This window comes from Pelophylax lessonae, assembly GCF_965119305.1.
Source record: "Pelophylax lessonae genome assembly, chromosome: 4".
Taxonomy (NCBI): domain Eukaryota; kingdom Metazoa; phylum Chordata; class Amphibia; order Anura; family Ranidae; genus Pelophylax; species Pelophylax lessonae.
Genome location: NC_138771.1, coordinates 475,914,673 through 475,940,854, shown reverse-complemented (window position 1 = coordinate 475,940,854; position 26,182 = coordinate 475,914,673). Strand labels below are relative to the sequence as shown.

The 26,182-nt window shown below is 45.2% G+C and overlaps 1 protein-coding gene across 1 annotated transcript in view; it reads right to left on the bottom strand.

Moving 5' to 3' along the window:
* LOC309554417 (solute carrier family 45 member 3-like) overlaps positions 1 to 26,182 on the bottom strand; it is a 54,772-nt gene that overhangs the window by 14,152 nt on the left and 14,438 nt on the right. Inside the window, exon 2 of the mRNA XM_082256111.1 lies at positions 666 to 969. Within this exon, the coding sequence (XP_082112237.1) occupies positions 666 to 810 (145 nt within the window). The 5' untranslated portion in view covers positions 811 to 969. The remainder of the gene's footprint in view (positions 1 to 665; positions 970 to 26,182) is intronic.

Here is a 26,182-nt window from a genome sequence, read left to right as displayed (position 1 = left end):
TTTTTTTTTTTATAAACCCCAAAATTTCCAGTTTAAAAATTAGTTAAATATGTTCCAGGTGAATAAAAAAAAAAAACTAACTCCGGTTCACTTTAAAGCGGTTCTAAACCCGAAAAAAAAAAAAAAACCTGCAAGACAAAGGCATAATGAGCTAAGTATGCTTCGCATACTAGCTCATTATGTATTACTTACCTTAGAACGAAGCCCCGACACGGACCCCCGGACATCGCTGCGGGCGCTGCCATGATCCCTCGGCGTCTCTTCCGGGTTTGGCGGCTCCGGCGCTGTAATTGCCCGGAGCCGCGATGACGTCACTCCCGCTATGGAGTGATTTTCCGGCAAGCTCCCGGCAAGGAAAGCTGAAAGTCCGCCGGACCCTCAGAGAGCATGCGCCGCTCGCGTGAGCGGCTGCATGCACTGCAAATATCTCCTAAACCGTGCCGGTTTAGGAGATATTAATTGTACCTACAGGTAAGCCTTATGATAGGCTTACCTGTAGTTAAAAGTGTCAAAAAGCGGGATACTACCGCTTTAAATTGGAAAGAAGGAATAAAATAAATGGCAAACAAAAGCCAATCCTCTACAGGTGATTCTGTACACAAGGTCCACTGTATTCAATGGAAGAAAAAAAAAAAAAAAAGAAATAAAACGTGGCCAATTCTTACCCAAGACCATGGTCATGTACTGCTCTTCCACACCAGCTTCCAGAAGTAATGGGGGAACATAGGTGATCCCAGCGGCCACGCAGATTTCCAGGCCGCAAGTCATGAAGTTTAGCAGGACGAGGTGCCACTGCAGGCTGCAGGCCATGGTGGTGGAGAGAGAGGTCTCCTTATTCACTCCAGAGTATGGTGCCGACTGTTCAGCTTGTAATGTGATCTGGATTTGGAACCTGCGTTATCCGGCTGATCAGCTTTTGATTTGACTGGCTCCATTTGTTCATGCTGGGCCCACACTTAGTGAAATATACTACAAAAGAAAAAAAAGGTAAAGTCATGTAAACAAGATTACTCTAGATAAAGCTTCTGAAAATATCTTACTCCTGGGATAAAGGGGCATTATCCTTTTTCTTTTCTATGGAATGCTATCATATACTGATATGTTTAAGTTACAGGCCGGATTTGGTTTTACCATGGCAGCCATTTTAAGGATCTGACTATTATTTAGTGGAGAGAGATAGTCTGCAGCCTTGACCACCATAAATTATACTGAGTCACATTACAAAGTCATTTTATTTTTTTTATTTTGGCTTTATGGCCATGGTGATCAACCTTCAGCTCAAGATTGTCTACACGTGGTTCTTGAGCACTTACTGTGTTACTGGAAACATCTGTTGCAGGTTCACCCAACATTTCATATTTCTGATATATGCCCACTGTATCATGTAACCAAGACCTCAAACTAACTAGGGGGGAAGTTCAAAACAAATCTTAGAAAGTATTATTTTACTGAAAGGGTAGTTGATTCTTGGAATAAACTTCCAGCAGAAGTAGTAAGACAGTCAACAGTAAATGGCTTCAAACATAGGTCTATACTCCGATAATAAAGCAAATGAAAAGACAAAAATTTAAAAAAATGGGCAGACTCGATGGACTACTCAGTCTTTTTCTGCTGTTACTTTTCTATGTTTCCAAGAACTCAGCCTGCTCTCCTCCAATGACTAGACTAGTGCTGACATCCCCCCCCCCCCCCACACACAGCCTTTCATTGGGAAGATTAGTGTCATGTTGTTTCTCCTTCCCTGGCTCTCTGAGCTCCTTATGCAGCTGAAAACAGAGGGAATGTCGTCACTTGCAAAAAAAAAAAAAAAAAAAAAGGAGAGAAACGGTATTTAGATTTTTTTCTTCTATCCATACACAAATATTTTGCCTTTTGTTTCTATTTCAAACTGAATGGGTTGTTTCACTCTGACACTTGTACCTATAAGTAAGCCTATGATAAGGCTTACTTATAGGTACTGTAAATATCTCCTAAACATGTACCGTTTAGGAGATATTTACCTTACATGCATCCAGTGACGTCACTGGCGCATGCGCCCTGAAGGAACGGCCGATGGTGCCGTTCCTTCAGAACTCCGTGCCGTGACTGCCGGCTCCCACGCGGGAGTGACGTCACCGCGGCTCCGGCCAATCAGATGGCCGGATGTCGCGATCCCGGAAGACGGGCAACTGGACATGTCTCCTGTCATACAGCTAAGCGGGCGGCACGGCGGGGGCTCGTTCTAAGGTAAGTATTTCATAATGAGCTAGTATGCGATGCATACTAGCTCATTATGCGTTTGTCTTTCAGGGTGAAAAAGAAAAAAAAAAAAAAAAAAAGGGTTTACAATCTCTTTAACAGCTGTTTTGAAGGTAAGAACCTGACATGGGTTCTTGTTAAACTCTTTGTCCTTTGAGGGCTATGTTACAAACATAGCATTTACTGAACATTTCTAACTTATGATTTCTTTTGGGAAAGCTAAATCTGTGGGGGTTTTTTTTCCTTTAAGGAAAACCCCTACTCTGGCCATTTATTCAGGCAGCTGCAGAGGTGCCGGATTACTTCCATCTGACAGACAAAAGATGGCTTGTCAGATAAAACCCCCCACTGTCAGCCCTGGCAGCGAAAGGGTTAAAGTGGTTGTATACCCAGTGAAGTGACAGGCTCAGATGATACACTGGATGGAACAAATCATGGAACAAATCCTCATACAGTTGTACCTGTTTATCTGCAGTCAGATCTTCTCTACATCAGTTGAAAGTCCAGACTTTATACAGGTTGTCTGAGCTTTCAGAAAGCAGTTACAAATCGGCAGAGCTCAGTGAGGAGAGATGCCTGGAGGGAAGACAAACAACCCTTGACACAGCACACGGGAACAGAGCTGAGACTGTGATCTGAAGATCCCTTCCCTGTCACCTTTTTCTTTCTTTGTGTCAGAAAAACTTGCCATAAGTGACTCATGCAACTAGCAGAGGAACAAAGCAGCAGACAGAAATGACACTTAGTGCTCTGGATTGAGACAAGTACACAGTATAGAGGTATATGCTTTGTTCATATTCAATGTCAGAGGTTTACAATTACTTTAATCTGCACTATAACCCTGCATATACTTTCCTGTCCAGCTGTTGCATTCCGAAAGACAAAAAGGAAGTGCCCAGTACATCTGGGTATGAGGGGTGAGTCAGAGGCGTAACTAGAACCTTCAGGGCCCCGATGCAAGAAACCATGAAGGGCCCCCCAGACCCCTGGCCGGGGCCCTTCCCTTCAAGCCCATTGCTCTTCCCACTGATCCTGGGGCTCTTTACTCTCGTTGCATGGCCTTTTATTATGGTCCCGCAGCAGGATCCTTTCACAAGTTCTGCAGTGGGCCCCCTTCCTGCAATCTTGGGGCCTCCCCACAGTGGTGCAATGCCAGGGCCCGGTCGCAAGTGTGACCTTTGAGATCCTGGAAGTTCACCCACTGGTTTGCTACCGGGCCTCCTGGAGCATGGGGCCCGGTAGCAATTGCAACCCCTGTAGTTACGCCCCTGGGGTGAGTGAAGAATCAATGGAGAATTTCCAGACAGTATAGTCCCAACAATAGCCATGCTCCTGCCAGTACAGCTTTCAGGTTCACATTTCCAAACCAGCTCCACCGCCATGTCAAGAGTAGGGGGTACCATCAGATCCCTTCCGTTAGACAGCCCACTTTATAACACCGGGTTTGTAACTGCATACAATTTTTTTACGCATTTCATTTTGGTTCTCAGTAGCTTTGGCACTCCATTTTCGGCTCTGGTAGGATACAGACCTACAAAATGTGTCAAAATCTCTATAAATTCTCTCTTTTTACAGATGTGCTGATCGTGTCAAGCGACTCTCAGTAGATAGAGAGAGAGAGAAAAAAAAACCCATCATCTCTCTGCTGGACAAGCATTACACGCTCTACTCTACTTATCTTTCATATGTACAGGACAGATACTCCAGGAATTTACAGGATCTTGTAACACGCGGAAAAAGGCAGAACTAAGCCCATCAATCTAATGGTTTCCCAAAACAGTTACAATCAAGGCATGCTGTGAATGATAACTGTCACAGTTGCTTGTGCTCTCAAAAGCCCTATTCAAGATGTTTTCTGAATTGAGAAGCTACAAAGTGAGTGACCCCTTATATAAAAAAGGAAACGAATGCCACCACCACATCGAAGGACTGGTAAGCTGCAATGCATGCAGATTTTGTTTTTGGGTTTAGATACATTTTATGGACTGATTTAGCTGCACTCCTAAGGATATTCAGTGAAATATTCTTGCATTTAGGCCCCTTTCATACTTGTGCGACTTGGGGCTTCCTAGTCGCATGACAACTCGTACTCCATGATTTCCAATGAGTGCCTTTCAGATCTGTGCGAATTCAAGTCACGACGACTTCAAAAGCAGTCCCTGCACTACTTTTGGCCGATTTTAAAGCATTTTGAGGTCCATAGACATAGGCATTGCTTCAAGTCCAGTCAAAAGCGTGGCAAAATCACCTCAAAACCACAGTAAAATCGCGGGATAAAAATTGAGGCAAAATTGCACGACTTTTAGGTCACATAAGTGTGAAAGGGGCCTTATCCTGACTTGTGCTTTTCATTCACTCATTTCAAGGAGTTGCGTGGAGTGTTCTTTTGCCATCATGTTGTGTAAGTTATGCCAGGACGCTGACTCACCAGAAGTTGGTCCTTTCAGATACACATTTATACTACAAGCACTTGTAGTCAGTCTCTGTCGAGGAACTTCAGGAGCTCTGGTAGTTCTTCTGGAGGCCCCAAAATAGGACTGTGGCACGTCAAGTGCCTGCCCAACAGCATTTTCCTTGGCATATATTATTTTCCCCCAGTCCAAGTGTGCTTTAACTGCTTGCCAACTGTATAAAAGATATACGGCGGCAAGGTGGGTCGGCTGAGCCAGATCACGCACTAGCACTTCCGGGTAAGAGGCGCGAGCGCACCACCGGCTACCCGACCATTCTGTGATTAAACACAGCAGATGTCGATCACCGGATGCCGGCCCATGGATTACCACCAGCACCTGTAAAACCAATAACTTAATACCCGCGCTGTGATGAAATAAATAGGTGAAGGGTAAAAATATATAGTGATTACCACCAGCACCTGGTAATCGTCATGAATTTACACAGGACAGAGCCCTGCCAAAATAAACAAGGCAGAGACCAGTCTTGTCAGCAGGGAAGTAATCAATTCTTTCCTTGCAAAGCAGGGAATAAAATCCATTACTTCCCCCTAGTAAAAGCACCTAACAGTACACCAAAACACTAGCCAGGCGCACATTTAACCCTTTAATTGCCCTAGATGTTTAACCCCTCCCAGCCAGTGTCATTAGTACAGTGACAGTGCATATTTTTAGCACTGATCACTGTATTAAGGTCACTGGTTCCCAAAATATGTCAAAAGCGTCAGTTAGGAGCGGATTTACTAAAACTGGAGCGCGCAAGATCTGGTGCAGCTCTGCATAGAAACCAATCAGCTTCCAGTTTTTTTGTCAAAGCTTAATTGAATAAACTGAAGTTAGAAGCCGATTGGCTACTAAGCACAGCTGCACCAGATTTTGAACGCTCTAGTTTTAGTAAATCAACCCCCCAGTGTCCAAATGTCCACCATAAGATCGCAGTCCTGCTATAAGTCACTGATCGTCGCCATTACTAATAAAAAATAAATAAAAATTCCAGTATATATATATATATATATATATATATATATATATACACATACACACACACACACACATACATATACATACACCATAGTCTGTAGACGCTAAAACTTTTGCGCAAACCAATCAATATACGCCTAATGGGATTTTTTTTTTTTTTTTTACCAAAAAAAAACATGTGGCAGACAGAGTACGTTGGCCTGAATTTATCAAGAAATTCGATTTTTACATTTTTTTTTTTTTTTTATTGGATAGGTTTTATAGTGGACAGTAAAATATATATATATTTTTTTTTTAAATTGTCAGTCTTTTTTTGTTTATACCGCAAAAAAATAAAAAATAAATAAATAAAATGCACAGGTGTTTAACTTCTTCCGATCCGCGCTATAGCCGAAGTACGGCTACAGCGCGGACTCGAATTTCCAGGAGGCCGTCTTTATACGGCCTCCCAGGCTCCCGCGAGCGCGCATCAGGGAAAATCTGTGTCGGCCATGTCCCTTGGACACAGCCAATCACAGATCGTGGTAAATGGCCAATCACAGCGGCCATTTACCACGTGATCGGCCCATGCAATGAGAGATGATCTCATATGTAAACATATGAGATCATCTCTCATCGCCAGCTCTCTTCCTCACACAGAGACTGCAGTGTGAGGAAGGAGCAGAGCCAATCAGCCGTTCGGGGACACAGAGGAACGTAATCAGGGCACTGATCACCAGTGCCCTGATTACTACAGAGGTAAATAAAATACAATGTGCCCACCATCAGTGCCCACAGTGCCCTCCATCAGTGCCCACAATCAGTGCCCATAGTGCTGCCAGTCAGTGCCCATCAGTGCCTGCTCATCTAGGCATTGATGAGCACTGACTGGCAGCACTATGGGCATTGATGGTGCTGCCCATCAGTGCTCATCAGTGCCGCCCGTCAGTGCTCATCAGTGCCACCCGTCAGTGCTCATCAGTGCCACCCGTCAGTGCTCATCAGTGCCACCCGTCAGTGCCCATCAGTGCCACCCGTCAGTGCCCATCAGTGCGGCATATTAGTACCTCCTCATCAGTGCCACCTCATCAGTGCCCATAAGTGCCACCTCATCAGTGCCCATAAGTGCCACCTCATCAGTGCCCATCAGTGCAGCCTCATCAGTGCAGCCTCATCAGCGCACATCAGTGAAGGAGAAAAATGTATTTATTTTCAAAATTTACTCGCAGAAAATAAGAAAAACTTTTTTTTTTTTTTCAAAATTTTCTGTCTTTTTTTTGTAAGAAATAAAAAACCCAGAGATGATTAAATACCACCAAAAGAAAGCTCTATTTGTGTGAAAAAAAATGATAAAAATGTCATATGGGTACAGTGTAGCATGACCGCGCAATTGTCATTCAAACCGTGAGAGCGCTGAAAGCTGAAAATTGGCCTGGGCAGGAAGGGGGTGAAAGTGCCCGGTAGGCAAGTGGTTAAATACCACCAACAGAAATCTCTATTTGTAGGAAAAAATAGCGTTGCATGACCGCACAATTGTCAAAGTAACACAGTGTCGCTAAAATGGCCTGGTCATGAAGGGGGTGAATCTTTGGCGGTCAAGCGGTTAAAAGGAAAATATGGCATCTCTGTCATGTAGAGGTTTACATGTTAGTATACGGTCTATGGTAACAATTATTGTAACCAACCTGTAAAGCATTTAACTTCAATCTTTTGTTTATTTGCTTCACTGTGAGTAAACCCGCTGAGTTCATTTTTTTGGACCCCGGAGTGTTAATGCTGTTGATTGTTACAAGACGTAAAAGTATCTCTAAGCTTCCCATTATTTGATTCCTGCCAGAACGTTAGCCGCGGCTAATGTGTCTTCTGGGTACAGAAAGACTGACTGCAGTGTCTGTAATGTATGTCATGTCCTTGAAGCCAGACAAACTTTACAGGCAAGGAAGAAACCGTGACCAGCAATGTGTCATAAAACATTGGCAATGATTTTTACAGGCAAAGAGGAAATCAAGGCAAGACACCTAATCAATATCTCTTATCTTCATCAGGCAGTGAATCTCAGTCCTGATCAGGGTAAGTTCCTAGGGGTACCAAAAGAAAATGGCAGTAATTCTGCCACTTTAGGTGCCACCATTGTTTAGAATGTCTGGGCCACGAAAGAAAAAAAAAAAAAAAAAGTGGCCCCATGGGATTGTCACCCCTATCACCCATTTGTTTTTTAAATACCTTTTACTCTTAGTAGAGGGCTATATTAATTGCTAAAGAGGAAGTAAACTTCCCTCTATTGTTTACACATATAGGTAAGGGCTCGACAAACCCCAGGCGCCAGGTCACATTGGCCACTAGAATTAGTGACCTGGCGCCTGGGCTACACTGCGGCAGGTGTCTTGTCCCCATGCGGCCCCTGTCTGCAGGTGCGTAAACTAAAATGCAGCGCCGGCGGTAATTGAGGCCGCGGCTTTGCGGACTGCTGTAGGTAGACGCTTACATCAAGGAACTGGCGCCCTCTTGTGTTGGCCGGGGCTGCAACAAGCAGTCACTGGCGGTGCTCAGGATTTCCCCTGCCTGTTCTCACTGCTCAGAGAAGAGGTTGAAGTGGTTAAGGACTTAATATGGCGACCCTGTTCTTACCGGTGAGTGGACAGGGAGTGTGGGGCAGCTGGTCAGAACAGCCTCAGTTCCATTTACAACCCCACAAAGATGGAAACAGCTTTTTTAGTTAATTTAATTAAATTTTTTCATTAAAAAAAATTTTTTTCTCCCAGTCACAGCCAAGAGCCCCTTTCACACAGGCTGTCTGATCAGGTCTGCCTGTCAGTTTTTCAGGCGGACCTGGTCAGACCCTCCAGTCTCCTCTATGGAGTGGCAGATGCCCGCTGACAAACATCTGATCTTGTCGACAAAAAAATGGATGGTGGTCCTACTTTCCATCCGTCCGACGGATCAAATCAGATGGCATCGGATTGAAATGGACAGGCAGTCCATTTCCAACCCGACTGCCCCATAGAGGTGAGCAGGACTGTGCCCATGTTCGCTCTGCATAGTGGAGCGGACAAAGACCTGTCATCCACCTACTCAATGGGGATTAGAGTAGAAATGGCCGCTGAGCAAGTGGATTCCGCTTAGCACGAGTGAAAAGGGCCTAAGGTGGCATGAGTTACTGGATCTCCTATCACAGGGGTCTTCAAACTACGGCCCTTCACTTGGTCAGGAATTCCCATCATGCCTAGTCATGTCTGTGAATGTCAGAGTTTTACAATGCCTCATGGGATGTATAGTTCCGCAACAGCTGGAGGGCCGTAGTTTGAAGACCTTTGTCCTATCGCCTCAAACTTGCTGCACTGTCCTTCCCTATTGAGCCACTGCCCATCACACCATCAAGCCAAGTACACATGGGCCAAATGCTGGGCAACATCAGCCGCTTCATTAAAAACTGGCCACCAGTCGGCCTGTGTGTATGGCTGCCGGTCCAACAGAAGCCGGCCATTCGGCATGTGCGGGGAAAAAACTGGCTCCTAACTTTTTTAGGTGGCTCCTAGATTTCAAGCAAATTTGTCAAGCCCTGGGTGAGCCTATAATAAGGTAAGCCTATAATATAACAAAAATATTGCTTTTTTTTTTTTTCAAAATTGTGTCATTTTTTGTTTAAAGTGCAAAAAATAAAAAACGCAGAGGTAATCAAATACCACCAAAAGAAAGCTCTACTTGTGGGGAACAAAACAAACATAAATTTTATCTAAATACAGTGTCGCACAACTGTGCAATTGTCAGTGACAGTAATGCAGTCAAAAAATGGCTTGGTAAATCTTACGGAGGTCAAGTGGTTAAACATTTAATAGGTTTTCTATTGTAAATAAAATATTGGTTTATAAGATTAGAAAATCATTGCATTCTGTTTTCATGTAGATTTTACACCGCGTCCCAAGTTCTTTTTGGAATTGGGGTTTATACATTAAATGAGGATTACAGAGTTGCAATAATTTGTATATTTTCTATCCGCACAGACCGCAGCCATGAAACTAGGAAATATTGTAGCCAAAACATATTTGACAACCATTAGATGATGCAGACCCCCCCCCCCCCCCACCACCTGGGGCAGTTCTTGTACATCTGCACCGTAAACATAATTGATAAGTAAACATAATAATAGTGTTCCCAGAGTGGCTCGCCGTTGAACAATCCTGCACTAATGTGTGTGACATCATTCTATGTGCACAGGTTGTTTCCTGCAGCTGTGTTTATAGACAGGCACAATCTGCCATGATCTCTCTGCCCCTACAAGTACGCCATCCGCCACCAGCTGCACACAACTGTCTGAGGCCGCAGCACTACAGCAATTCCACAAGTCTTTCATATTCAACCATGACAGCAAATACTTTTAAAGATTTTTTTTTTTTTTTTTAAATTGTTTCCACAAAAGCACATTATTGTTCAGAGCAGGAGATTTTTAAAAAGCGCAAGGGTTTTTTTTGGGCTTATTCACACCATATCTACTGGCATGTATTCATCAACCCAGGCTAACACAGGGGTGAAACTTGTTTTCTATGTATCCTGTTTACCCCATACATGCACGGTGCTGTGCGCAATGCAGCATGCATGCATTTTTACACCACGCCACATCAGCACGTTGCAGTGCATCGCAATGTGGTGCAGTGGATAGAGTTGAATGAAGTGTCATTTTGTGACGCTTTAAAGAAATTAAAAGAAAAACGTAAGCAGTGTGATGCCTTGTAACAGCACATCGCACTGCCACTACGCAACGAATAGCAGCACACATGCATTTTAGCATGCCGGTCAGTGTGAGCGAGACCTAAATCAGAATTAAGGCTAAGTTCACATGTAGGCGTTTTGGGGAGTTTTTCAGCTCCAAGGCTCCATTCACACCTGGGCGTTTTTTGTGCAGGCGTTTTTAGATTGACTAGAGACCAATAGAAAACGCCTGCAATCTGCCCAAAAAGAAGCTCATGTACTTTTTTGAGCGTTGGGCATTTTGCTTCAGGCGTTAAAACACTCAGATGTGAACAGGGGCCATTTAAATGAATGGGGTTTTACTTGTTGGGCGTTTTGGAAACGTTTCTTTTGAGCGTTTTTGGAGCTGAAAACGCCCAGGTGTGAATGGAGCCTAAGGATCAACTCAAAAAACGCCCAACAAGACAAATCCTATTCATTTCAATGGCCCCTGTTCACATCTGAGCGTTCCAACACCTTGAGCAAAACGCCCGACGTTCCAAAAAGTACATGAGCTTCTTTTTGGGCAGATTACAGGCGTTTTTCTTAGATGTCAATGCCTTCCTCCAAACGCCTGCAAAAAACGCCTATAAAAACGCCTGTAAAACGCTTGTAAAAACGCCTATAAAAAAACGCCTGGAAAGCGCCTATTAAATAGCAATGCCTAGATGTGAACGTAGCCTGAAGGCAATTTTTTTCCCCCCATTCTGGCTAGAGATAAGCCCCCGTTTGGCCAGCTTCTGTTGGATGAGCATGCTGGAAAACCAGCAGCCAACCGACTCTCGACCAGTGCTCTCAGCCAATAGTGGAGAGCGCTGATTGGAGAGTTCTGGCGGAGGAGCAGAACATAACAGCTCAGCGGGGGATGCTGTTCTAACTTCACATAGTTAGTACAGTGGCTCCGACTGGAGCTGACAGTTTTTTTTTTGTTTTTTTTCGCTCAACCCAAAAACTCAGTGTGCAGCAGGCTTAAAGTGCTACTAAAACCAGAACCTACATTCACTATATCTGGTCTCCTACAGTACACAGCGCATGGAAATATAATTATTTTAGCAAATATAAACTGCTAAATACATTCAGCAGTATATAGCAGTCTTGTGACTTTTATTAGTTCCTAGTAAAGCTTATAGGAGGAGTTTTCATTCTTCCCTGATCCTCCGTCTGGACAAAAAAAAAAACTCTAGCAATACACACAACTGAGAATGTGCAGCCTGACTCCTAATGCTCTGGTCCATCACGAGATGGGTTGGAGTCCGTTAAAGAAGAGGAGGATCAGAGAATACAAGATCACGCAGCCTTTATACACAATGCAGAGGATTAACCCCTTAGATACCTCAGTGAGTATAACAAGCATGCTTAACTGCATATACAGACTGATTAAAATCAACCATTTTGTTGGTTTAGTAACACTTTAAAGGGAGGGTATAACCCCTGTCAGTTTTTTTTTGTGCCATCTGTGCCCCTTTGAGATTTCCCTACACTTCTTGTCCCATAGCCAAAACAGGAAGTTACAGGATGTCCCTCAAAAGTCAGGGCATCCTTTTTTTGTCATCAGATCTAGTGTCTTCATAGGATTATTTCAAGGCAGGACAGTAGACCTGGTTTTTCTCTACTGCAGGCAGTGTTACTAAACCCACAACAGTAAAATCAGTCTGTATATGCAGTAAAGCATGCTGGTTATACTCACTGAGGCATCTAAGGGGTTAATCCTCTGCATGGTGTATAAAGGCTGTGTGATCCTGTCTCTCTGATCTGCCCCTCTTTCCACAGTCCCCAATCCATCTACTGATAGAACAGAGCATTGGGGACAAGCTGCACATGCTCAGTTGTCTGTATATTGCTAGACTTTTTTTTTTTCTGCTTGGAAGGGTGTTTGTGATCAGCACAGGGCCAATCAGCGCTGTCCAGACAGAGGGTCAGGGGTCCTGCAGTCTGATAGGACAATCCCAGGAAAATGAAAATTCCTCCTACAAGCCTTACTAAGAACTGATAGAAGTCACAAGACTGTTATATACTGCTGATGAGAAAAGGTATTTAGCAGTTTATATTTATTAAAAATATTTGCATGTCCATGTTCTGTGTACTGTGGAAGAGGAGACATGGTGAATGCAGGGTCCTGGGTTTAGTAACACTTTAAAGCAGAGATATGCAAACTGTGGCCCTCCAGATGTTGCAGAACTACAAGTCCCATGAGGCATAGAAAGACTCTGACAGCCACAAGCATGACACCCAGAGGCAGAGGCATGATGGGACTTTTATTTTTGCAACAGCTGGGAGGGCCACAGTTTGCATATCTCTGCTTTAAAGTGTGGCTTAATTTAGACATGCAGTTGAGCAGCAAAAATGTGTGGTTGAGATGCGTTTTTGCCTCCCATCAACTGCCCCCCACTTACGCTGCAACTGGCAGTGGACAGGGGTGTTTACATGCCACAGTCGCAATGCTTCAAGACAACGTTTATCTGACGTGGCATTAGGCAGGCAGTAAGCTTGCCGAATGCTACACACTCAAGCAAATAGGGAAGCATCGCAAACGCCCCATAAATGTCTGCAATGCATGGAGTTAAATCGGCAAAAATGGGGCCCAAACAGGCAGTGAGGAGGCATCACATTGCTTCCTCACCACCTGTCTGTAGCCTCTGAAGCTCGATCTGAATTCAGATCACGCTTCAGAGGGAAAGGGAGATTTAGACGCATGTCTAAAGCTACCATAAAACCTACAGGTCTGGGCCCTTCCTCCAGCCTGTGACTGGACAGTGAACAAAGAAGCAGCAGACTGAGGAGTTCCTCTTTCTATCACTTTGCTGTTTCCTCCTATCAAAATGTGTTCTCTTTATATACAAGCAATGGCTCCTTGTGCTGCTTTTTTCTTTTCCAGTCTGAGCTCTGCTGAATAGGGAACTGCAAAAGGCACACATTCAGGTATTTATACTAGTTTTAAAATGCATTTAATGGTGTATTAATAGGAAGGTGTCTAAATCCGTGGATGTGCCTGAATTCAGCTTTAAGGAAACCTGACATCAGCAAAACATGGAGACTGTCGTTGCTTATTTCTCCTCTAAAAATGCTAGTTGCCTGGCTGTCATGGTGACACTTCTTCTGAAAGAGTTGCTTGCTGGTATCCTGGAGTCCTGACTTTGCTGGTATGGATCCGGAGTCCTGACTTCCCAATTATTTTTTAAGCTGAATGCTTGTTGTGGTCAGTCAACCCTAGTTCTCGTTATTTAACAAACTTTGATTCGCACATTCCTAGTCTTCTCCTCAAGATTGGCGCACTCCTCTGATCAGCAGATGATCTGAGACGCCAGAGAAGAGTGTTTACATAGTGCTATGTAGCAGGGAGTGAGTGATGTCCCATAATCTGCATTCTGGGCTCCTCACAGGGCAGCACATGACACGCTGCCGCAATGGCTGAGGTAAAGGTCACCACATTTTTACAGGACTATTTAAAAAAGGTCCGTGCCTTACTCTGTACTGCACACACCATCATAAGAAACAGCCGCGTTCACAGAACCTGAGAGCGCGTCGCACGCTGCCTCCCACTTAGAGGTAAAGTATGTTGCAGTATATCACTCACCTTTTCTAGGCCGAAAAGGCTAAAAAAGAGTGAAACGTCAGTAAGACCACACAGATCAAAATCTTCTGATTTTCCAGTGCAATCTCCACGGGAGGGCTGCATTCGTTTTCTTTTTTGAGGCTTACTTTACAGGTAAGGATGTTACCTGGTGATCTGCTGACTTTTAATAAACCTGTTCCACAATCCAGTGATGCGGCCGTCCGAAGCCTTGTTTCTCTCCCTCGCCTCTCCCTGGCACTGGCATGGGAGCTGTGACAGCTTGCGGCGTTATATCTGGGTGTGCACTGCGCCTCCTCAATGGCTGGGCAATCTTCGGAGACCTGTGACGTATCCCAGAAGATTGCAGGGAGGGAGAGAACTTCCGCTCGAGTCACCTAGGTGGCTCGATCGGAAGTGGGAGCGGGGTGGCTGCCCTGCTCCCTGCTGTACCTGCCCCCCGCCCCCAAAAGTGGCACCTTTCAGGGGGGAGGGGGGGGGAATGGGTACCTGTTTTTGATAGGTACCCTTCCTCCTTTCCAGGATACGGCGCCGTCCCTCAGAAGCTCGGCCCCCCTCCTCCGCCGAGCCAGTAGGAATGCGCAGCGCGCTTCACGCATGCGCAGTAGGGACCCGCCCGTGAAGCCGCAAGGCTTCACTGCCGGGTACCCTTACCGGCAATGGCGGCGGCAGCACCCAACAGCCGATGGAAACATCGGCTGCGGTGCCGACATCACTGGACTCCAGGACAGGTAAGTGTCCTAATATTAAAGATCAGCAGCTACAGTATGTGTAGCTGCTGACTTTTAATTTTTGGATGGGGAGGCGGAACTCCTCTTTAAAGCAGGACTTCCACTTTTGCGTGGAATTCCGCTTTAAGTGATAAGAAAGAAGACAAAGGAAGCGGTCAACTGATTTGTGGCAAGATCAATAGTTTTGTTTTTTTTTTGCATTTATCAAACTGATATAACAATGTTTTCAGCATGAATGATGCTTTGACCCCCAATAACAATGAGACATCAAACAAATGTTATTAAAACACAAGGTTTCTATCAAAATTCTACTTGTGTATGGCCAGCTATATTTGAAGCTTGATAACCCAACCCAAATGTATACAGTATCTTACAAAAGTGAGTACACCACATTTTTGTAAATATTTTATTATATCTTTTCATGTGACAACACTGAAGAAATTACACTTTGCTACAATGTAAAGTAGTGAGTGTACAGCTTGTATAACAGTGTAAATTTGCTGTCCCCTCAAAGTAATTCAACACACAGCCATTAATGTCTAAACTGCTGGCAACAAAAGTGAGTACACCCCTAAGTGAATTGGGCCCACTTAGCCATTTTTCCCTCCCTGGTGTCATGTGACTTGTTAGTGTTACAAGGTCTCAGGTGTGAATGGGGAGCAGGTGTGTTCAATTTGGTGTTATCGCTCTCACTCTCTCATACTGGTCACTGGAAGTTAAACATGGCACCTCATGGCAAAGAACTCCACGAGGATCTGAAAAAAAATAATTGTTACTCTACATAAAGATGGCCTAGGCTATAAGAAGATTGCTAGAGACCCTGAAACTGAGCTGCAGCACAGTGGCCAAGACCATACAGTGGTTTAACAGGACAGGTTCCACTCAGAACAGACCTCGCGCCATGGTTGACCAAAGGAGTTGAGTGCACATGCTTAGCGTCATATCCAGAGGTTGTCTTTGGGAAATAGATGTATGAGTGCTGCCAGCATTGCTGCAGAAGTTGAAGGGGTGGAGGGTCAGCCTATCATTGCTCAGACCATACGCCGCACACTGATCTGCATGGCTGTCATCCCTCTTTTACAGATGATGCACAAGAAAGCCCGCAAACAGTTGGCTGAAGACAAGCAGACTAAGGACATGGATTACTGGAACCATGTCCTGTGGTCTGATGAGACCAAGATATTTGGTTCAGATGGTGTCAAGCGTGTGTCGCGGCAACCAGGTGAGTAGTACAAAGACAAGTGTGCCTTGCCTACGGTCAAGCATGGTAGTGGGAGTGTCATGGTCTGGGGCTGCATGAGTGCTGCCGGCACTGAAGAGCTACAGTTACATAGTTACATAGTAGGTGAGGTTGAATAAAGACAATAGTCCATCCAGTTCAACCTGTGTAGGTGTGTGTGGCTGTAATCATCTCTCATACCCCTGAATGTTCTGATCCTTGAGATGCACGTCCAATAGTCTTTTGAAAGCCACCATACTACCCGCAGAAACCACCTCTTGTGGTAGAGAATTCCACAATCTTGTAGCCCTAACAGTAAAGAACCCCCCACGTTGCCTGAGGTTAAAACGCTTCTCCTCTAATCGCATTGTATGCCCCCGAGTCCTCATGCAATCCCTTCGACTAAACAGCTTTTTTTCTAAGCTGAGATCCCCATTGAGATATTTAAAAATTGCTATCATGTCCCCCCTCAGGCGTCTCTTCTCCAGGGAGAATAAATCAAGCGATTGCAGACGCTCTTCATAATCAAGGTCCTCCAACCCCCTAATCAGTTTAGTTGCCCTTCTCTGGACTCTCTCCAGCTCCAACACATCCCTCCTGAGGACTGGCGACCAGAACTGGACAGAATACTCCAGATTCGGTCGGACCAGAGTTTTATAAAGTGGAAGGATTATAGTCTTATCTCTGGAATACATCCCTTTCTTTATGCATGCTAATATTCTGCTAGCTTTGGCAGCTGCCGTTTGACATTGCATGCTGTTGCCTAGTCTATCATCAACCAAGACTCCCAGATCCTTCTCCATTTTTGATTCCCTAACGGGTTCCCCTCCTAACGTGTATTGTGCTTTTATGTTTTTAGTCCCCAAGTGCAAAACCTTACACTTCTCTACGTTAAACCTCATTTGCCAAGTTAATTGAGGGAACCATGAATGCCAACATGTACTGTGACATACTGAAGCAGAGCATGATCCCCACCCTTCGGAGATTGAAGGTTAAGGCAGTGCAGGAAAATAATGGCGGCCACACAAAATATTGACACTTTGGGCCCAATTTGGACATTTTCACTTAGGGGTGTACTCACTTTTGTTGCCAGCGATTTAGACATTAATGGCTGTGTGTTGAGTTATTTTGAGAGGACAGCAAATTTACACTGTTATACAAGCTGAACACTCACTACTTTACATTGTGGCAAAGTGTCATTTCTTCGGTGTTGTCACATGAAAAGATATAATAAAATATTTACAAAAATGTGAGGGGTGTACCATTTTTGTGAGACACTGTACATTACCTAAAAGAGGGACAGATTTGCAAGAAGAAAAACAGATTGGTGTGAATGGAAAGGAGGGCAGGGCACATTGATCAAATGAAAATATATTTTAATGTATTTTTATTGCCGCACCACATCAAAGAATGCACAGGTGGAATTTCCTCCCCAGGTCATGTGAAACAAGACATCACTAACTGCTGTAGTTCTTCAAACCGGATTATTCAGCAGTAAAAGGAAATTAAAATATAATTGTCCCTGTGAAGGCGTGGGAGACCCATAAGCAGACCCTGCAAGAGCCATGCTCCATTTGGAAGGCAGACAAATGGAACAAGTGATTTATTGTGATCAAATACTGGCCATGACCAGGCTTGTTTGCATGGTGGCTTTGATCACCGGGATCCGAAAACCCTTTAAAGGGCCGCTATACTCAAAACGAGAGTTACATAATCTCAGCTGGTTGCATGCTGTTTTCTGAAACTTACATATAAAAGCAATGAAGAAACTACAACCACTCTTGACCAACAACACAAAGGAGCTGCCCGATTCTAGATAAAACGAGGATCACAATTTTTTTGCTTCGAATAAAGATCATGATTCTCCGTGTAACATCATCTTTCACAATATACAAAAAAATAGGGCTAACTTAAGGCTCGGTTTACACTGGGACGACTTGCCAGGCGACAGCCAGAGGATCCCGTGACTGAGCCACAAACCTCTGCACCTTTCTGTTAAGCAGAGACACCAACAGATCCACCTCGGTGATGCCCCACCGGAGACACAACTAATGTAACACCTCCGGATAAGAGACGTCTGAGAGGGGACATGATAGCAATTTATAAATATCTTAATGGGGATCTCAGCTTAGAAAAAAAGCTGTTCATTCGAAGGAATTGCATGAGGACTCGAGGACATACAATGCGATTAGAGGAGAAGCGTTTTAACCTCAGGCAACGTGGGGGGTTCTTTACTGTTAGGGCTACAAGATTGTGGAATTGTCTACCACAAGAGGTGGTTTCTGCGGGTAGTATGGTGACTTTCAAAAGACTCTTAGACTTACATCTCAAGGATCAGGAGATAAAGGGCTATGTTAGATGATTACAGTCACACACACCTACACAGGTTGAACTGGATGGACTACTGTCTTTATTCAACCTCACCTACTATGTAACTATGTAACTATGTAACTATGGATAAAGGGACCACTCCCCTTGGTCCAACACCTGCCGACTAAACGAATCCGCCTACCAGTTTTCCCCCCGGGAAGGTGTACAGCGGAGAGGACTGGAATGAACCGCTCTGCCCATCTTAGAATTCCGGCTACTTTCAGAGCCGCCAGGACACTTCTTGTGCCCCCCTGGTGATTGACATAAGCCACGGCTGTGGCATTGTCCGATTAAATGCACACTGGACATCCCTGAAGATGATCTGTCCATTGTTCCAGGCACAGTCTGATTGCTCGGAGTTCCAAGACATTGATTGGTAGTCTGGACTCTTCCAGTGTCCAGAGCCCCCGAGCAGAATATTTGCAGAGGACGCCTCCACAGCCGGACAGGCTGGCATCCGTGGTGACCACTGTCCAATAAAAGCGGAGTATGGATTTGCCCAGCCAAAGTGCGGGAGAACGAAGCCACCATATCAGGGACTCCCTCGTTCCCCAGCTCAGCCGGATCGGATTGTCCAGAGACCGTCACAGCTGCGTCCTCCATCTTTAAGGTCTCGTGCACAGATACAATCAGTTCAGGCGCGTGGTCGCAGACCCAACAGGGTGACCCACGTCAGCGGCGGCCGAATCAGACAGGATCAGACACAAAGGACCGCCAACATTGCATCGATGGATGGTTGGGACCTGGAGGGCCCGGCAGCCTCAGAGGGGATCAGGTGGGGAGATGTGCACCAAATACTCAATTAGTCACCAGGGGGACCCCACAAAAAGTGTAAAACACTGCAAAGGGACAACCCCCACCGCGCTGGCAGCACCACCCAGTCGCCAGGCACAAAGCACCAAGCGATCCTCAGCAGAGGAAGAGGACCCCACCAGACTCCCCACCCAGCAGAAACAGGCACCTGCAGCCACCAGGACAATCTGTTCTCCACGTGCGGCGATCAGGAAGTGAAAAGATCCAGGGGCACCCACCACCAAATTCACCGCACGCAGGGCTCCACTGTTATGGCCGTGGCTATTTTCAATGGCAAACCACAGCAAAACGCCTGCCAGACTACACAAACATGGCCGCTGTGCATTGAGCACACAGGCTACAAGAAAATGGCGGCACCCGAGGCTCCCAGGGACGCAGAAGGGATCCCTAGGCCTCAAGGACATGCCGTGGAAGGAGCCCCCACCAGGTACAACACCCCCCCCCCAGCACAGCCGATCCTCCGATCACCGGCGAAGCACCCCTCCGCCCCATCGCTAGCATAGTACCCTACCCCCACCCCAGGAGGTAGATCAACCCACCCACACAGCCCCAGCATAAGTGGAGGAGGGGTAGAATCAGAGGACAGATGAAGGGGTGCCTGATGGGAAGGAGGGGAACCCGGGGGTCCCACCGTCCCAAGGAGGGGCCCACATCAACCCCAAAACTCTTCCAAGGGGGAGAAGGTGGGACAGCTACTCACCATACTAGGAACCAGGCATTCACTGCTCCAGACAAAACCTCCCCTCCATCGAAATGGGGAGGCTGTCGACAAGGAGGAACGCTGCGACTCGAACGGAGACCCAGTCGAATGCGACCTCGCGAGGCATTTAACTTGTAGGCCAGCCCCCGTCCAGGGGGTGCTATGTCGCGCCCGACCTAGTGCAGAGCTGAGGTTTGTGCCTGCTCGCTGACCAGACTAGGGTGACCACTGGATCTAGATTGTCCAGCCTGTTGCCCAGTCCGGCAATTGATTGTAGATCTCACAGGAAAAAAACCCAGGAGAAAAATTTCTATCTAAAAAGAAAAATTTGCCAGGATTACAGATTCCAGCAAGGAACTAGGTCCTTACTCCTGACTAGGCAGGAAAAAACTGAGTACCTATAGCAGAGAGAGGGAGTATACCCCCTGGGACTGTCCATAGGCGTAGTCAGACTTTTTTTTTCTGCCAATGTCCTACTCCTGTAGGGGGCAGTATAAACCAATGGTTCATAAGATCAGGAGCTGTGTCCGTCAATGAACGAAAGAGAAAGTGTGATTTTCACATTGCCTCATTCTGCAACATGTGTCTTCCCATGTGGGAGCATCAGTGTACAATGTTGGCAGCTGTACATCTGCCATCAGTAACTGACACAGGAAGCCATAAAAGAACCGGAATCATCTACATGCTAATGCTATATAGCATGATGTTTCCATTAACAGCAAAGGGTCTACAGTGTTACTGAGATTAGTATAAACACATGTAGTATGTTAAGCAGAAAGAAAGCCCATTTGTTACTTTTTGTAAAAATGTTTAAAATGGTGACCCCTTCCAGGTGGTACACATATGCTGCAAGGATTAGGCCTTATGCACACAAGGAGTAGGCCCAGCTCTCCTAAACGCCTTTCCTCCGGGCAGCAGCATTTTAGCAGAAAAAAAAAACGCTTGATGTGTTTAGAACATGTGCTAATACATTTCGTTGGTCAGAATAACTAATTATTCTGACTGAAATGAATTTACTCTCAAGCGGTTGACATTTCTAGTGTTAAAACGTTAATAATTTTTTTTTTATGCCAAAAACGGTGCTGCTCCTTGAAGCACTGGCAGTGGGGTTTCTTTCTGCCTCTGAGTGCACGAAACAAAAAGGCTAACATGGAGGGACATTTAAAAAGGCAGAAAAAAAATGCCAGACACCCCTAAAAGCAGCATTTTTAACTTCTTCCGGCCCGCGCTATAGCCGAAAGACGGCTACAGCGCGGGCTCTAATTTCCAGGAGGCCGTCTTTATACGGCCTCCCAGTGACAGGCTCCCCGCGCGCAAGCATCGGGGAAAATCTGTGTCGGCCGTGTCCCTTGGACACAGCCAATCACAGATCGTGGTAAATGGCCAATCACAGCGGCCATTTACCACGTGATCAGCCCATGCAATGAGAGATGATCTCATATGTAAACATATGAGATCATCTCTCATCACCAGCTCTCCTTCCTCACACAGAGACTGCGTTCAGGGACAAAGTAAAATGTAATCAGGGCACTGATCACCAGTGCCCTGATTACAACAGAGGTAAATAAAATACAATGTGCCCACCATCAGTGCCCACAGTGCCCTCCCATCAGTGCCCCCCATCAGTGCCCACAGTGCTGCCAGTCAGTGCCCATCAGTGCCTGCTCATCTAGGCACTGATGAGCACTGACTGGCAGCACTATGGGCACTGAGTGTGGGCGCTGATGGTGCTGCCCATCAGTGCTCATCAGTGCCACCCGTCAGTGTCCAGCAGTGCCACCCGCCAGTGTCCAGCAGTGCCGCCTCTCAGTGCCCAGCAGTGCCGCCTCTCAGTGCCCAGCAGTGCCGCCTCTCAGTGCCCAGCAGTGCGGCATATTAGTACCTCCTCATCAGTGCCACCTCATCAGTGCCCATAAGTGCCACCTCATCAGTGCCCATCAGTGCACATCAGTGAAGGAGAAAAATGTATTTATTTTCAAAATTTACTCGCAGAAAATAAGAAAAACTTTTTTTTTTTTCAAAATTTTCTGTCTTTTTTCTTTTTTTTTGTAAGAAATAAAAAACCCAGAGATGATTAAATACCACCAAAAGAAAGCTCTATTTGTGTGAAAAAAATGATAAAAATTTCATATGGGTACACTGTAGCATGACCGCGCAATTGTCATTCAAAGCGTGAGAGCACTGAAAGCTGAAAATTGGCCTGGGCAGGAAGGGGGTGAAAGTGCCCGTTAGGCAAGTGGTTAATGCTCAATGTGCATGAGGCATAAGGAGGAACCACTGTAGGTGCTGTTCAACCGACAGTTTTTTGCCTCAGGGCTCTTTCACACATGGAGTCCATCGGACGGAATTCGTTTTTCTCAGCGGGGGAACGATCCGCCGATCCCCCGCTGAGCAGGAGGATGACAGCTGTTCTCCATGCTGTGTGCGGAGACACAGCTGTCAGGTCCCCATGCATCTCCATGGGGGAATCGGATGGGAACGGACCGTCTGTCCGTTTTCATCCGATCCGATGGACGGATGGAAAATAGGGTTTCCATCCGTCCAGATTTGACGTATCGGATGTCAGTGGACATGTCTCCACTGACATCCGATGCCCCATAGAAATGCATGGGGTGACCATTCAGATCCGCCAAAAAAACTGACAGGCGGATCTGAAGGGTCCGCCTGTGTGAAAGGGGCCTAACTCCTTTGAGTACTGCTGACAGGATCACCCACTGATCTAATTTTTGCCGGTTCATTAGGACCATAGTCAGCTTTAAAAGTGCTTAGATGTGGTGACTGCATTTGTTTTCAGGCTTTTTTCCTTTAAAGTGATTCTAAAGGCATATGGTTTTTACCTTAAAGTATAACTAAAAGGCTTTTTTTTACTTTTGGGGTCTGTGTCCCCATACCAAAGGGGAGATTCACCCTCTCTATTTGTCCTGTTTACCATTAACATTTAAGGCCTCATGCACACGGGACGTTTTTACAGCGGCTGTTTTTGGCGTCAGATATTTTTTTCTGCAGCCAGTAAACTCCCCAGCATGTTATCTTATATGTCCATGCAAGCATAGGCTGTTATCAGCAGTTTTTGGCCGGGGCGTTTTTTGAAACCCCAGAACTAGTGGGTTTTGAGAAAAGTTTTTCATCTTAAAAATGCTCCATCCCTGATAAAAGCTGAAAAACGCCAAAAAAACTGCTGGAAATCGTGGCTATTCTGCGTTTATCAACGTTTTTGAGCCATAAGCTTTTGTAGAAGTATAGTTTATCTAACAAAAGCTAAAAAAAAAAAGCGCTGAAAAACTCATTCTACAGCTTTCTACTGGTGTTTTGATTTGGGGTAATAGCACCTTTTTCTTTCTTTTTTGAGACAGTGGATTACTGGATTTTAAACAGAATAGGAACTTTATCGTTTTATATAGCGTAACCTGCAAAAGGGGCCAGTCTGAAGTGATCTAGGACTTCATTTTCTGACTCAAGTTCCATTTTAATGTTAAAAAACCTTCCAATATCAGCTCCCCCCAGGCCCCTTGAAACACTTACCCTAATCCTTATTTAATCCATTGCTGTGCTCCTCTGCAGCAGCGCTGCTCTCTCTCTTCTCACAGGACACAGAGGCAGCAGCAGGAGTCATTGGCCTGCACAGGTACCCCCATAGCACACAGGTTACATGCATGCTGAAAAAAGAGGAGAAGCAGACAGTGCCACCGGGGAGGACCCTAGGAGGAGGAGGTAAGGGGGCGCTCTGTACAGTACTATTGCACGGAGTACTGCACAAAAGCAAGGTAGGTGAAAGAATCTCCCTAGTGAGGATATTGTATTCTGACAGGGGGACCCACCAATGTCAGAATACATCGATCAGTGGCTGCATCTTTTCCAAAATGTCCCTTTGACAGAAGATCGATCAAATGATCAACTTCTGTTCAGTAGGGACATTCACAAACTGAGAAGAAATCAGACGGTTCCAAAAGAAAATAACAGTTTGATGTTTTTTTTAGGTTAACTATAACAGGATTATTCTTGCTGCTAACATTTACATTTTTTCGCAATCTATGCTGCGTCGCAGACCTCAGTCCAACCTAAACACAGAAATTATTTACATATTTACTGCTCGGTATCTCCTTTTACAACCAAACAGGGACACGTCTGCAGAAGCCGCTATAAAACAAGCCTTTTATACCGGATATTTGGGAAAAGCAGCTATGCAACGTGAGATCAGTAATGGACAAGGCCGACCAGTGTCCTGCATGAATAACTGCCCAGCCTAGCTGAGACATTCATCTACAGCAGGGTTTCTCAACCTTTTTTCAGTCAAGGCACCCTTTAAAAATTATAGACAATCGAGGCACCCTCCAAAATTGAGGAACTCCATTCTAAAATGTCGAAACTATTCTGATAGTTTTACATAATGCAGCAACATCAATACATGTAGGACACCCAACGTTAGAGGTGATTTACTCTTACTTACCAAAGCAAATTTACTTTTGCACACTGGTACTGACTAGTATTCCAAGGTTTCTCTTCTCCCTTAGTTTTAAGACCCCCAAAGCTGATGGAGAGAGGCAAGGGAGGGTCAAACAAGGATGATTTGCAGGCAACTGACATCCTCCTCATCAACGGATGATGTCTTTGGTCGTTAGGAAGTTAGCAGCTAGAAGGCTGTAATGGCGTACAAGGAAAACCTGTGGCTTTGTGTAACTAAAAGGCAGTTTCATCCACCCACCGGCTTGTATACAATTTCAGGACAAATTTTCGGCGTTTTGCCAAGGCACCCCTGAAGAAACCTCAAGGCACCATGGTTGAAAAAGGCTGATATACAGGATACTCCTTGCTATTGCTGCTTCTTAAAGAGACCCTGTTGCCAACTATAAAAAAACTACAGGTAAAAGCACAGAAATCTTCAGCTGGTTACTTGCAGTATGTTTCCTTTCTATAAACTGTTTTTTATTCATAAGCAATGTGCATTTTACATAGTTACATAGTAGTTGAGGTTGAATAAAGACAATAGTCCATCCAGTTCAACCTGTGTAGGCGCGCGTGGCCGTAATCATCTCTCATACCCCTTAATGTTCTGATCCTTGAGATGTACGTCCAAGAGTCTTTTGAAAGTAGCCATACTTCTCGCAGAAACTACCTCTTGTGGTAGAGAATTCCACAATCCTGTAGCCCTAACAGTAAAGAACCCCCTGCGTTGCCGGAGGTCAAAAAACTTTGTATGTCCTCGAGTCCTCATGCAATCCTTGTGACTGAATAGCTTTTTTCTATGCCGAGATCACCATTGAGGTATTTATAAATTGCTATCATGTCCCCTCTTAAACTTCTCTTCTCCAAGGAGAATAAATTAAGCGATTGTAGACGCTCTTCATAATTAAGGTCCTCCAATCCCCTAATTAGTTTAGTTGCCCTTCTCTGGACTCTCTCCAGCTCCAACACATCCCTCCTGAGGACTGGCCACTAGAACTGGACAGAATACTCCAGATGCGATCAGACCAGAGTTTTATAAAGTGTCGCTGCAATACATCCCTTTCTTTATGCATGCCAATATTCTGCCGGCTTTGGCAGCTGCCCCTTGACATTACATGTCTATCCTCTACAAGACGCCCAGATCTTTCTCCATTCTTGACTCCCACAAAAGGTTCCCCCCCCCCCCCTATTGTATTGTGTTTTTATGTTTTTAGTCGCCATTTGGAAAACCTTACACTTCTCCACATTAAACCTCATTTGCCATGTTGTTGCCCACTCTGTTATTTTGTTCAGGTCATTTTGTAAGATATCTTCTTCACGCTGTGCAGTTATTGCCCTGCCCAATTTTGTGTCTTCTGTAAAAACTGATATAGAACTACTGATCCCGTCCTCATACTGTTTATGAATAAATTGAAAAGGGTTGGTCCCAGGACTGAGCCTTGGGGGACCCCACTTACCACCCCAGACCAGTCTGAGTATGCGCTATGCATTTGCAAAAAAAAAAAATTGGACTACTCCATGAGGAGTCAATTCCACAGCCCTGCCTCCTCCTGCACGTGCATATTGTAGCTCTTTCCACTTCTAATACTGTCTGTGCTGGCCCAGCTCCTTCTCGCCTGCCCTCACCTTCCTACATAACATGGGAAGGAACAAACATGGGAAGGAACAAAAGAAACAAAGTACCCCTTGGGTGGCAGCCCTTTCTTCTCTTGGAGTGGGGTATAGAAGCACTCTATCTGTAGGTTTAGAGGCAGATGCATAGTAAAAAGACTTAAAAAAATAAAACATTTTACCAAGTATAATTAATCTTTTCTCATAGATTTTCTTTAATGATGTTTCTACGCTTATTCCTGGAATGATCCCTTGCAAGTAGCTGTTACTGGAGAATCCAGGTATGAACGGAATGGAATGTATCACACAACTCCATTGTTTGACCAGATTAACTGAGCTTGAGATCCTCAG